This window comes from Amblyraja radiata, chromosome 28, assembly GCF_010909765.2.
Source record: "Amblyraja radiata isolate CabotCenter1 chromosome 28, sAmbRad1.1.pri, whole genome shotgun sequence".
Lineage (NCBI taxonomy): Eukaryota > Metazoa > Chordata > Chondrichthyes > Rajiformes > Rajidae > Amblyraja > Amblyraja radiata.
The window spans coordinates 35,750,964-35,765,857 of NC_045983.1; the positions used below are offsets into that span (position 1 = coordinate 35,750,964).

General features: G+C 52.0%; 1 protein-coding gene across 1 annotated transcript in view; it reads right to left on the reverse strand.

Annotated features, from left to right (window-relative positions):
- Positions 1 to 6,089: 6,089 nt before the first annotated feature.
- Positions 6,090 to 14,894, reverse strand: part of traf4 (TNF receptor associated factor 4) — a 38,731-nt gene continuing 29,926 nt past the window's right edge. The window contains exons 3-7 of the mRNA XM_033046322.1: positions 12,453 to 12,557; positions 12,057 to 12,218; positions 10,290 to 10,451; positions 9,640 to 9,795; positions 6,090 to 8,805 (exon numbers count right to left, since the gene is read on the reverse strand). Of these exons, the coding sequence (XP_032902213.1) occupies positions 8,173 to 8,805; positions 9,640 to 9,795; positions 10,290 to 10,451; positions 12,057 to 12,218; positions 12,453 to 12,557 (1,218 nt within the window). The 3' untranslated portion in view covers positions 6,090 to 8,172. The remainder of the gene's footprint in view (positions 8,806 to 9,639; positions 9,796 to 10,289; positions 10,452 to 12,056; positions 12,219 to 12,452; positions 12,558 to 14,894) is intronic.

The following is a 14,894-nucleotide window of genomic DNA, read 5'->3' on the forward strand; positions in this document are numbered from 1 at the left end:
TCACACACACGCCCTCTGACAGCCGGCTGTCTGTAACCACTCCAGCACAAAGCCATCTTGCACTTTAATCTGTCAAACCAAACACTCCTTGTATTTATCAGCCCTTGCATCAGGCAACGCCTCAACTAATATACCCTGCATCTTCTCCGGAAACCACAGTGTCTTTACGAACAATTTGTGGGGAGGGGGGGGGGCATGTGGGATTGTGGTCCATAAGTGATAGGAGCAGAATTAGGTCATTCGGCCCATCGGATGTCTCTGGGAAGGCAAAGCTTATCTTAGTGACGTCGCATGTTGTCTCATGATGTCCTGGTCCCTTTGAATGCACCCAAGCATTCTTCAAAACTTCAGAAACATCGACGTTCCCTAAACTGGCTTAGAAACGCTGCGCTGCTAATTTTGCTGACATTAACCCTTGTTTAACATGTTTAACCCTTACATTCCATAACTTGGGGTCAAGGGAAGAGCGGTCACATCGCGGCCTGTTCCCACCACCTCGTTTGCTCGCACACTCACACAAGAAGCACATGATGCACTAGACACCATTGTAGGCAGTGTAGAGAATTGTGTTCAGCTCCGGCTGAACAATTTCTAATCTTGTGACATGGACTCGATAAGGAGATTACATAACCTGGGTGCAGGAAGGAACTGCAGATGCTGGTTTAAACTGGAGATAGACACAAAAAGCTGGAGTAACAAGCTGCAGTAACTTGAGGGTGGTGGGTGTGTGGAACGAGCTGCCACAGGAGGTAGTTGAGACAGTTGCTATAACAACATTTGGACAGCCACGTGGATAGGTCAGATTTAGGAGGATGTGGGCCAAATGCAGGCTTATAGGATGCGCTGGATTCAGTCTTTGACACTTCCGGCCACATCAAGCTTCTGACTGTGTCTCCTGTCTATGCCACTCAATATGTGACGTACTGTACATCAATCAGGTCTCCCCTCAGCCTGTGATGCTTGAGAGAAAACAAGCTCTTATATCTGACACCCTCTAATACAGGCATCGTTGTGGTAAACCACCCCTGCCCCACGCGCTCCCTGTAATGGAGGTGACCAGAACTGCACACAATACTCCACATGCAACATGACCAAAGTCCCATAAAGCTGCATCAGGACTTCCTGCCTCTTGTACTCAACGCCCCGACCGATGAATATAGAATATAGAAATACTAGAATGGTGGAGACAACTCAATGGGCTGAATGGCCTTGTACTGTTCTCACTTCTTGTGGTCTTGAGGGGGTGGGGGGTGGGGGGGGAGGCAGAATTGGAATCGGTCATTGATTGGAATCAGGGAGGAGCTTGGACATGGTCATCTGCTGGAGTTCCTGGTGACCAGTGACTGCCAGCGGTCAGTCTGCCCCTTGCCTGAAGGACTAGAATCCTGGTTGCTGTGTTGCAAAAATGATGCCTGACTCATCGGGTCAGAGACAGAGTGACACAGCTTGGAAACAGGCCCTTCAGCCCAACTTGCCCATACCAGCCATCATGTCCCAGCTACACTAGTCCCACCTGCCCGTGTTTGGTCCATATCCCTCCAAACCTGTCCTATCCAAAGTCACAGTCTAAATGTTTCTTAAACTATGTGATAGTCCCTGCCTCAACTACCTCCTCCGGCAGCTCGTTCATACACCTACCATCCTTTGTATTAAAAATGTTACTCTTCAGATTCCTATTAAATCTATTCCCTTTCACCTTAACCCTCTGGCCCTTGATTCCCCTACTCTGGGCGAGAGACTCTGTGCATCGACCCCATCTATTCCTCGATTTAACAAAGACCTGGGGCCCCTGATTACTGGATTCTGTGATGTGTAATCTGGATGAAGGCAGGTTGTAGATCTGGGTGTCGGGTTTGCTCACCTCTTCACTTGCTCTCTTGAGTTTCACCTCATTGTGTAACACGCTGGTGGGATCAGCGAGTGACGGAGCGGCTCGTCTGCTTCAGGTAGCAGTGTCCAGCACACATTGCTGACCAGTGTCTGTGGGTCATCTTAATCACCTCTGCAACCGCACAGGTGAAACCTGTTGAACTTTCATTCCATTTAACAAGGTAATGATAGCTTCAGGCACATACATCAAGCTGAAGTTTATCAGTTTAGTTTAGAGATAGAGAAGAAACCGGCCCTTCATGCCGGCACCGACCAGCGATCCCCGCACACTGCCACTACCCTACGCACACTAGGGACAATTTACATTTACACCAAGCCAATTAACCTACAAACCTGCACGTCTTTGGAGTGTCGGAGGAAACTGGAGCACCCGGAGAAAACCCACGCAGGTCACGGGGAGAACGTGCAAACTCCGTACAGACAGCACCCGTAGTCAGGATGGAACCCGGGTCCCTGGCGCTGTGAGGCAGCAACTCTACCCGCTGCACCACCGTGCCACCCTTAACCCAAGCTTATTTTCAGATTGCAAGCACACAGGGCAGCTTCCATGTTGTAAATGCAGTGAAATATATAACAGGCATTGTTCATGCAACAGTAATAATGTGCTTGGAATTATTAACCCCATTACATTATTCAGTAACGGTCTGGATTTCACCTGGATCTGCATCAATAATCTTTTATTATTAATGTTTAATGTTTTATGTGTCATTCCTAACTGTCACTGTATGTCATCTTGTCACTTGCGGGCAGAGCACCAAGGCAAATTCCTTGTATGTGAATACTTAGCCAATAAATTTATTCATTCATTCATTTGAGCTTGGAGATGAACATGTGTCGGAAGAAAGTTTCCCCACCAAAGATAGACACAAAATGCTGTTGAGACCCTTCTTCCGACAAGTCTGAAGACCAATCTGTAGAAGGGTGTTGACCCGAAACGTTGCCCATTCCTTCTCTCCAGAGATGCTGCCTGTCCCGCTGAGTTACTGCAGCGTTTTGTGTCTATCTTTGGTGTAAACCGGCATCTGCAGTTCCTAAGTAATTACTAAGTATTGTATAGAGTCAATGATTTGCAATGTATTTTTTCACAAAATACTCCAGCATCTTGTGTCTATCTTTAGAGTTGAACATGTTTTATAAATTAAGCTCCTCTTTGCAAAGTGCACTTACTAAATTGGCAGAGTTGAATTTCAGTTTAAAAATCTTTTTTTTGCATCTATGCAAAGTCTCCAAGTGGCTTGTAGCCAATTATAATTGTGTAAATTATTGATGTTCATTCGTTGCTGAAGATCTATCCGACCTCTCATTTCCTCATGTGGATCCGGTGCCAATATTTGCTGCTGTGTTTCTGTACATTCAGTAACTCAGTGAAACCATCATTGTCTCTTGTTAGAGCCAAACACAAACATGAGTTGGAGCCCAGGGGATTTATTGGAACAAGCTTCAGAGTTTGGAGACAAGGATGTTTGTGGAACGTGTTTCAGACCTGTGAGGCATTACAGGTGAATGTGCTTAGCTAAAGAGGTCTCGTCCCCCCCTCCCCACACACACATCCCCCACCCCCATCCACACCAACTCCCACAAACACCCCCCCCCCCACACACACACACACACACACCACGCCCTGGTCATCCCCCACCACTCGCTTTGCCACACCACCCCACCCCCCCTCCACTCTCCCCCACACCACTGGTCAACCACAAAGTTTGTTTTGTTTGGGACAACTACAGAGTTGGTCACATACACACACAATGTGTAACTGCTGTTACTCCAGCATTTGGCGTTAAATCTTAAAATGTATGTGTATGCACGTGTACCCGTTACATTTACATTAGTATATAGATAAATAACATGTATGTATAACACACACACACGCACGTCCTCTGGCCCCACTCATCGCTACCGGCCATGTTGGTTTGAGCTAGTCCCACCTGCCTGCGTTTGGCCCTTATCCCTCTCAACCCTTCCTCAATCCATCCTCTCCAAATGTCTTTTAACGTTGGGATAGTCCCAGCCTCAACTACCTCCTCTGGCAACTCGTTCCATACACCCACCACCCTATGCGTGAAAAGGTTACCCTCAGATTCCTGTTCAATCTTTCCATTCCCATCTTAAACCCGTATCCTCTAGTTCTAGATATCACAACACTTGGGAAAAAACTGACATCCACCTTATCTCTACCCCTTATGATGTTAGACAAGGGGATGGTGTGTGGGACTACTCTGATCAGCCTCTCCAGCTAACCCAGGCCCTCCAGTTACAGTAATGTCTCTTGAATCCAGATTCAGGGACAGATTCCTGACCCGCTGAGTTACTCCAGCACTCTGTGTGATTTGCTTTAATTTGACAAGTCAGTGTAAATAATGAATGGAACCAGTATTTCTGATTGCAAGGTGATGCAAGTGAATATTCTGGACCTTCCTGCTGTGACGTCAAGCCCAGGAATATCAACGTCCTGGGCATGGAGATGTAACGCTGGTGATCTGGGCGCAGTGGGACCGGTGATTAGACCGTGAGCTGTATAAATGTGGGAAGTGGGACTGGCAATTAGACCATGAGCTGTATAGATGTGGGAGGTGTCAGCTGTTACTGCCTCACACACACCAGCTGCATTACCTCTTGTTCACATAATCATTGCTTCCATTCAGGATCGATGGGCTATTGAAAGCTGCCAGAGTGTGGCCTAAATCACAGCCCCCCCCCCCCCCACCGCCAACAACATTTAACCCTTTCCTCACCACACACTGCCTGCTGCCAGATTCATTTCCAGAGTTTGCATTCACCATCAGCCCTTACCGGAATCTTCCACGGATCCACGTTCACAAGTTCTTGGAGTAGAATTAGGCCATTCGGCCCATCGAGTCCACTCCGCCATTCAAACATGGCTGATCTCTGCATCCTAATCCCATTTTCCTGCCTTCTCCCCATGACCCTCGACACCCGTACTAATCAAGAATTTGTCTATCTCTGCCAGTCAGTGGATATGTTTAAGGCAGAGATAGATAGATTCTTGATTAGTGCGGGTGTCAGGGGTTATGGGGAGAAGGCAGGAGAATGGGGTTGAGAGGGAAAGATAGACCAGCCATGATTGAATGGTAGAGTAGACTTGATGGGCTGAATGGCCTAATTCTGCTCCTATCACTAATGAAACCTGTAAATGGAAGTTTCAGGAGACGTTACTCTTTGCACCTTTGTCTGCCGTTGTTGGAACTCTGCTGTAAAGAACAAGGAGAATAAAGCTGACCACAGCAAGCCCGTTTCATAGTGGTACTACCAGTTCAAGACTCAGGCTGTGTAGGGAGGAACTGCAGATGCTGGTTTACACCAAAGATAGACACTAAATACTGGAGTAACTCATCAGGACAGGCAGCATCTCTGGAGAGAAGGAATGGGTGACGTTTCAGGTCGAAACATCCCTATTCTTTCTCTCCACAGATGCTGCCTGACCCCCTGAGTTACTCCAGCACTCTGTGTCCATCTATAGACAAGGTGTTTACTTGTCATATGTACTGGCCACACAACAAGGAGGTTCTTACAAAAGCTCAACAGGCTTGTAAACACAATAACACACCGATAAATATGTAATGTTTAAGAAGGAACTGCAGATGCTGAAAAAATCGAAAGTAGACGAAAAATGTTGGAGAAACTCAGCGGGTGAGGCAGCATCTATGGAGAGAAGGAATGGGTGACGTTTCAGGTCGAGACCCTTCTTCAGACTAAATATATACTCATCAGTACTAGGTAACCATCAGTGTAAAATGGACATCCGTAGTGGAACCAAAGATTCAGTCCGCAGAAGATCACAGTTGCTGAGGTCCGTCTTGTGTAGTTTAGTTTAAAGATACATTGTGGAAACAGGCCCTTCGGCCCACCGAGTCCATGCCGACCATCGATCAACTGTTCCCACTAGTTCTATGTTATCCTACTTTTTCATCCACTCCCTACACACTAGAGGACAATTTACAGAGGGGGGCCGATTAACCTACAAACCCGCACGCCTTTGGGATGTGGGAGGAAACTGGAGCACCCGGAGAAAACCCACGTGGTCACGGGGAGAACGTGCAAACTCCACACAGACTGACAGCACCCAAGGTCAGGATGGAACCCGGGTCCCTGGCGCTGTGAGGCAGCAGTTCTACCCGCTGCACCACCATGCCAGTCAGTCGACGGACATTTAAATAAAGGACACCCATCGGAACCGATGTATGAATACATGTTTTATTTTGGAAAGGCAAATCATCTCTGATTCTGGCTTTGTAGCTCGATCAACAACAGGTCAAAAATAAAGAGTTATCGATGGAGAATCACAGGCGGAGTTACTGGAGACAGGGGCAATGTTTAACATTGCAGATGTACCTGTTCACCTACAGAATGGAATGACACTAGCTCCAGTCTCACAATCACGCTCCCGTCTCCTTAGATACAAACAACAGATAAAGTCCAAGTGGCATTTGGTGGAAAATATTCAGCTTTAGAAAAATGATCCGTTTTCAAAATTGGTGACTGTGGACACTGGCGTAGAAACAGTTTGCCCGTGATATTGTCTGTACTGAGCGCGAGACCCCGACTATTGGGGGGGGGGATAACAGGGAGAGAGAGTAATTAAAAAAGAAACAAACTTCTCTTTAACCGACTAATATCACTGTTTTATACATTAGTGGCTTTACCTGTTCACCTCTCTGAATGTGGCCATTCCGTAGTTTATTAAAGAGCATTTCAATTCTCCAACCAACCATAGTCCAACAATAAGAGTCCTGTGCTCCTCACGACAAGATCACATCCCTCCTGCCCATAGATAGAGAGGACACAGAGTGCTGGAGTATCTCAGCGGGACCGGCGGCATCAGTGGAGAGAAGGAATGGGTGACACACTTCACTCATTCAGAGTCTGAAGAAGGTTCTCAACCTGAAACGTCGCCCATTGCATCTCTCCAGAGATGCTGCTTGTCCCGCTGAGTTACTCCAGCACTCTGTGTTTTACCTGCTCAGGTTCGGTTGCATGTGTTGGCTGTGGAGTGAACATTGCAATGGGGCCATGTGCGGTGCAGGGCTAACTCCATGCATGGTCAGTATGGCTGGGTCAGTGAATCTGTCGTTCTTTAGGCAGAAGGTGGTGAATCTGTGGAACTCATTGCTACAGAAGCTTGTGGACACCATCAATGGATATATTTAAGGCAGAGATAAACAGATTCTTGATTAGTGCGGGTGTCAGGGGTTATGAGGAGAAGGCAGGAGAATGGGATTAGGAGGGAGAGATAGATCAGCCAAGACTGAATGGCAGAGTAGACTTGATGGGCTGAATGGCCTAATTCTGCTCCTATCACTTATGGACCTAGGATCTTTCTCCGAGCATGTTCAACATGGTAATTCTGAGACTGGGTAACATGGCCAGCTCTGGGCACAGTAACAAGGCTAACTGTGAAGGCTGGTATATGTTTGATCACCTGAGATGCCCACACTAGGCAGCTTACATTACAGTACACAAGATCATGCTCCCCATGACAAACACACTTTGTGTAGCACCAATCACCAGCCTGCATCAGTGACCATCACGTGGGATGGTGCAGGAGTAGGCCATTCGGCCCTTCGAGCCAGCACCGACATTCAATGTGATCATGGCTGATCATCCACAATCAGTACCCCGTTCCTGCCTTCTCCCCATATTCCTTGATTCAGCAAGCCCCAAGAGCTCTATCAAACTCCTTTTTGAATGCATCCAGTGAATTGGCCTCCACTGTCTTCTGAGGCAGAGAATCCCAGACTCACAACTCTCTGGGTGAATAACGTTTTCCTCATCTCAGTACTAAATGGCCTACCCCTTATTCTTACACGCCTCTCACACACACAGTTCTGTTGCTTGTCACCTCGTTACTGATCCTCAAACACGAGTGCACACAGTTTAAAAGCTGCCTGAAGCCCAAAGATGCAAAGACATGTCCAGGGCCGTTCCAGCAGCCCACATTGGACTGGGACCTGTTCTGGAGCAACCCTTTGCAATGGGAGTAGCCAGAGGTCATGAGCTCCGTTTCGATGGGCATGCGTCTAGAGAGATTAGACAAATACCATCGACAATGGTCACATGGTGAAGGTATTGATGTCTCCCTGAAGTGGGCAACCCCACCGATCGAGCACAGTGCCATCAGTCACACTCACAGTGGCAATGTTCCTAGTGCAGGGAGATCCCACATGTACCATGGCCCTCTTGTTGTATCTCAGTACATGTGAAGAAAAGGGAAAGCTATCAATGTTAAAGGAATAACCTTGTCTCTGTCCATCTGCCCATCGTTCAGGCAATGATCTTCTGTGGGATCTCCACTGAAGCTCTGATGAAGATCGAGTTGTCCCTGATGTAGTTCCTCTTCTTGATCTCCTCGTGAGAGATGAACTTGGGATAGCCGAAGCCTAGGCTGCTCTCGTCCATGGAGTTCCTGGAGTTCAGAGGCTTCTGGAAGTTCTTCCAGTTGGGATCTGGGATAAAAGTCTCGGTGATGTGTTGGGGTTTGGAGAGGGATGGATCACTCTGGTCCATAATGGAGAAGGTCACCTTGAAGGAGAAGGGCCACTCCAGGAGGTTGTCATATTCCCCATGTAGGACACGGATGTAGACGGAGAGATGGGTCCCCTCGCCGCTGCCGTTACCGTTGAGAAAGGCGGAGACCTGAAGCTTGTAACCGTAGCGATGGGTGTAGAAGGGAGGGCTGAAGAACTCGTGATTGTTGCGTAGTTTGGCTTCCTGCATCTTGCGCAAGTAGTCGGCGATTTTCCAGATGAGGACCCCGTCGCTGCCCACGGACAACTCCTCCACCTCCCGCCGAAGCTCCAGGATGTCCTGTCTCTGCCGGCCAACCAGGCTGCACATGAAGTTCAGGTGAACCTTCACACTCTCGTCAACGTGCCGGCCCAAAGCCATCTTGTGGCACTAGAGGGAGAAACACACCATTAACACCACGCACCGACATGCTCATCAGCTCATAGAGCAGAGTCAGGCCATTCGGCCCATCATGTCTACTCCACCATTCAATCATGGCTGATCTATCTCTCCCTCCTAACCCCATGATGAGCGTTTGTCGGCACTGGGCCTGTACTCGCTGGGGTTTAGAAGAATGAGGGGCGACCTCATTGAAACGTACCGAATAGTGAAAGGCTTGGATAGAGTGGATGTGGAGAGGATGTTTCCACTAGTGGGAGAGTCTAGGACCAGAGGTCACAGCCTCAGAATTAAAGGACGTTCCTTTAGGAAGGAGATGAGGAGAAAGTTATTTTGTCAGAGGGTGGTGAATCTGTGGAATTCATTGCCACAGACGGCTGTGGATATTTTTAAGATTCGTGATTAGTGCGGGGGTCAGGGTATTTGGGGAGAAGGCTGGGTTAGGATGGAGAGATAGATCAGCCATGATTGAATGCTGGAATAAACTTGATGGGCCGAATGGCCTAATTCTACTCCTATCACTTGACCTTATGGCCCAAATTGTTAGGCCATAGGAAGGAATGTAGGAGTCCAGGGAAAGGGGGGGGGGGGGGAGAGAGAAATAGATGCAGGTCCAGGTGGGGCGGAGGGGAGAGGGATGGCGTGAGGAAAAGATGGGGGGCGAGGAGTGAGAGGTGGGGGGCGGGGAGGTGGGGGGTGGGAGGCGGGGAGGTGGGGGGTGGGAGGCGGGGAGGTGGGGGGTGGAGGGAGGGGAGGTGGGGACGTTATAGGGGAGAGGATGGGGCAGGTTAGAGTGGGTGGGTGGGCGTGCGATGTACCACTTACCCTGTGCTTGCAGCCAGCATCTTTGAATGGACACAGGACCATGGCAGTGGTGCAACTATCCTTCAGATGGTGGGGCAGGTCCTCACGGGCAACGTTGCCGACCCCACACTGATTGGGGCAGGAGACGGGATACCGCGGGCACTGGTACTGGTGGTTCTACCGGAACACAAGCGCCCGTTAGTATCCGGCATTATTACTCCCACTGATGCTCCGCCATTATTACTCCCTTCATTGGGAGCATTATTACTCCCTACGCTGGACCACCCACACCAATACTGTCGGGGCTAGTATCCGGTCCTCACACCAACCCCCCTCCCCCCCCAACTAGTCCATGATTCCATCTGCCACCTGGTGCAAACCCACTGGCCCATCACTGGCCCCATCACTGGCCCCATCACCACCAGTGGGATCCAGTGTGGGGTCCAGTGCGGGGTCCAGTGCGGGGTCCAGTGCGGGGTCCAGTGCGGGGTCCAGTGCGGGGTCCAGTGCGGGATCCAGTGCGGGGTCCAGTGCGGGGTCCAGTGTGGTTCACTGAGGTCCACCACAGACTGATCCACCAACCCTTGCCCCACATGCTGGTCTGGTCCCATCACTATAGTTGATGTCCACTACTGACCCAACCCACCAGCCGTGCCCCAGCTGAGACCCACCTGGATGGTGTCAAACACAAACTCCTTGCCGCAGAACTTGCATGGCTGCGTGCGTTTAGGGCAATCACTGAGGCAGTGCTGCGAGAGGAGACGTCGCATCATCCTGGCCCCACACTTGTTCTCACAGTAGACGCTCTCCTGGGGACAGATGCCCTGGTGGTTCTGTGACAGAGACAGAGACAGACACAGCCGTCACAGTGGGCAGCGATAGAGAGACACACAACCCATCACTACACAAGGAAGGAGACAGCGGGTAGAGCTGCTGCCTCACAGCGCCAGAGACCCGGGTTCCATCCTGACTACGGGTGCTGTCTGCGTGGAGTTTGCACGTTCTCCCCGTGACCTGCGTGGGTTTTCTCCGGGTGCTCCGGTTTCCTCCCACACTCCAAAGACGTGCAGGTTTGTTGGTTAATTGGCTCGGTCTATGTGTAAATTGTCCCTAGTGTGTGTAGGATAGAGTTAGTGTGCGGGGATCGCTGGTCGGCGCGGACTCGGTGGGGCGAAGGGCCTGTTTCCGTGCTGTATCTCTAAACTAAACTAATTTAACCCATCATTACGCTGTGCAAGGAGGCAGATTTCTGTATCAATCTATGACTCAATTAGGACAGGTTTGGAGGGATATGGACCATCGCAGGCAGGTGGGACCAGTGTAGCTGGGACATGTTGGCCAGTGTGGGCAAGTTGGGCCAAAGGAGGAATTTCTTTGGTCAGAGGGTGGTGAATCTGTGGAATTCATTGCCACAGACGGCTGTGGAGGCCATGTCAGTGGATATTTTTAAGGCAGAGATAGATAGATTTTTGATTAGTCCAGGTGTCTGGGGTTATGGGGAGAAGGCAGGAGAATGGGGTTAGGAGGGAGAGATAGATCAGCCATGATTGAATGGCGGAGTAGACTTGATGGGCCGAATGGACTAATTCTGCTCCTATCACATGAACTTCTGACAGGGAGAATTAAATATTGAGGGTAGTGAAGGAAGGAACTGCAGATGCTGGTTTACACCAAAGATAGACACAAAGTGCTGGAGTAACTCAGCGGGACAGGCAGCATAAAAGTAATGGATGATGTTTCGGGTCGAGACCCTTCTTCAGATGGGTGGTGGCTGGGTTGTTGGATGTCTGTCATGTTGTGGTCAGCATTGGAGAGGATTCCTTGCCGCTGCTGACCGGGCCTCAGGCCATGTGTAAACCCACCACTCGCTAATCTTCAGCTTCAAGGCAGAATATTAAATGACCATCTCTCATGGTCAGGGCCAAACAGATTAATGCCAGGCCTGGCTGTACACTAATGTTATCTCGTCCACCCCCTGCCCTGCACTTGTGCCAGCTGGGTCACTAACCCCGCTGTAGACGGCTGTAGGAGCAAGTACTGCAGTGGACATTCACACCACTGACCACACACTGTGGCCACCACTGACACAGACACACACTGACCCACACACACACACTGACCCACACACACACACACACACACACACACACACACACACACACACACACACACACACACACACACTGACACGCGCACACGCACTCTGACACACACACACACACACACACACACACACACACACACACTGACCCACACACACACACACACTGACCCACACACACACACACACTGACCCACACACACACACACTGACCCACACCGGCACACGCACACTGACACACACACACACACACACACACACACACACACACACACACACACACACACACACACACACACACACACACACACACACACTGCCCCAGGTGCCCACTCACCTCATACCCCTCTCCGGTGAAGTCGTTGCCGCAGTATTCACACTTGAGGCGCCGCTTGAGGCAGTCGTGCTGCAGGTGGTCGGCCAGGTCCCGGCGGCTCAACTTGACCGCACAGCGGTTGGGGCAGGGGATGACGTTGAACGGGCAGGTGGCCAGGTGTGGCTGCACAGGCAAGGTCAAAGGTCAGTGAACCAAGACGACAGGTGAGGCAGGACAAGGGTGAGGAAGCGCGGAGGGGGAGTGAGGGTGGGGGGAGGGGGAGTGGGGAGAGGGTGGGGGGAGAGGGGGGAGAGGGTGGTGAGGGAGTGTTGGTGAGGGAGTGAGTGTTGGTGAGGGGGGGGGGGGGGGTGAGGGAGTGGGTGTTGGTGGGGGGGGGGGTGTGGGGGGGGGGGTTACCTGTAGCTGTTTGATGGGCCCATTCCAGCGACATCCCTCCTCACTGTGGATGCAGCGGATGATGAGGGCAAGGGTCAGAACTTCCAGTTCGGGGTCGGGGTAGATCTGTAAACACAGAGCCGTCACCTCAACCAATAAAACATGTCTGTAGAAGGGTCTCCACCCGAAACCTCACCCATTCCTTCTCTCCAGAGATGCTGCCTGTCCCGCTGAGTTACTCCAGCATTTTGTGCCTACCTTCAGTGTAAACCAGCATCTGCAGTTCCTTCCAGAGTCATGGCAAGGTACAGCATGGAAACAGACCGCTCGGCCCATCGAGTCTGTGCCAGCCTTATTACTAATCACATTCCCCTCAACACTGGCCCATCTTTCTGCAACTCACCCACACGCTGGGGACAATTTACAGAGCACCAATTAACCTGCGCGTCTTTGGAGTGTGGGGGGGAACCGGAGCACCTGGAGAAAACCCACGCAGGTCAGGGGGAGAACGTGCAAACTCCGTACAGACAGCACCTGTAGTTGGGATCGAACCCGTGTCTCTGGCGCTGCATTCACTGCAAGGCAGCAACTCTACCGCTGTGCCATCGTGACCACAGATACGATAGTGGTGTTTAAAAGGCTAGTGGTGCACAGGTAGAGGAGACCAGTTTAATAATAATAATAATAATAATAAATACTTTATTGATCCCCTCAGGGAAATTCAGATGTCCAGAAGCTCCCAACCAACAAACCCACAGATTCAAAACGAACGCAGACAGAAAATACATAGAATATAATGTGGACACTACCTGAGAGCAATAAATACTTAAAAAGACCAATAATTAACAGTTAAAAATTAATAATTGCAAAATGCATCCCCCTACAGCCTAGCGATCCGAATTATAAAATCTAATGGCTGCAGGGGTGAAGGATCTCCTGAACCGCTCCGTTCTACAGGGCAGGGAGAGGAGCCGGTTGTTGTTCCGAGTGCTCTTTTGACTCTCCAGAATTACATGGAGGGGATGCCCGGGGTTTTTCAGGATGACCTGCACCTTGTGCCTCATACGCCTCTCAAGCACATCCATCCCAGAGTCTACTGGGATCATGTCGGGCATGGACATCTCCAGAGATGCTGCCCGACCCGCTGAGTTACTCCAGCATGTTGTGTCTATGTTTGGTTTATACCAGCATCTGCAGTTCCTTCCTACACATTCTGTACTGTTCCATGTTCTATCGCTCACAACATAAGTCGATGTGGAACAGGAAGAAAGGCACAAAGCCCGGTCGACAGATGACGGACATATCTGTTGTCCATGTGGGCGCTGGCCTGTGGAATATCTCCAGTATCGTGTCTCTGGCACGATGAGGCAGCAACTCTACCACTGCACCATATTGTACAACATAGAACAGCACAAGAACAGGCCCTTCAGCCCATCATGCCTGTGCCAAACATGATGCCCAGACCATCATTGATCAACCTGCATGTAACTCATATCCTCCAGTCCCGGTTATTGTCACAAGAGTTAGACAGAGCTCTTAGGGCTAACGGAATCAAGGGATGTGGGGAGAATGGAGAGGAGGTGGGCGTGGGGGGGGGGGGGGGGGAGAGGAGGTACGTGAGGGTGGGGGGGGGTGGGGAGAGAGATGGTGGGGGTGAGGGGGGAGAGGAGGTGGGGGTGGGGGGTGGGGGGGGAGAGGAATTGGGGGTGGGGGTGGGGGGGGGGGGGGAGGAGAGGCAGGCGGGGTGGGGGGGACCTGGGGGAGAGTCGAGGAAGGTGGGCGGTGGGGGTGGCGGCAGAGGGGGGGGTTGCGGGGGGGGCGTAGGGGGGGGAGGAGGAGGGGGATGGGGGGGGACGAGGACGGGGGGGGGGGCGGGGAGGGGGGAGGAGAGGAGGGGGGGGGAGGGGGGGCGGGGGGGGGGGAGAGGAGGGGGGGGGGGGGGGGAGAGGAGGGTGGGGGGGGGGGGGGGGGGGGGGGAGAGAGAGGGAGAGGGGGGGAGGGGAGGGAGGGGGGGGGGGGTGGGGCAGAGGATGGGTGGTGGGTGGGTGGGGGGGCAGGGGGGGGAGAGGAGGTGGGCCGCGGGGGAGGGGAGGGGGGGCCGAGAGAGGGGTGGTGGGGGGGGGGGGGGAGGAGAGTAGGGGGGGGGGGGGGGGCGGGGGGGGAAGAGGGGTGGGGGCGGGGGGAGAGGAGCGTGGGCGGGTGGGGGGGTGGGGGGTGGAGAGGAGGGGGGGGTGGGGGTGGGGGGGGGGAGAGGAAGGGGGGGGTGGGGGGGGGGGTGGGGGGGGGAGAGGAGAGGAGGTGGGTGGGGGGGGTGGAGAGGAGGTGGGGGTGGGGGGTGGGGGGGTGGGGGTGGGGGGGGGGGGGGAGGGGAGGTGGGGGCGGGGGGGGGGGCGGGGGGGGGGAGGTGGGGGAGAGGAGGGTGGGGGGGGGGGGAACGAGTACTGCATCTAGTGCATCTGGAGC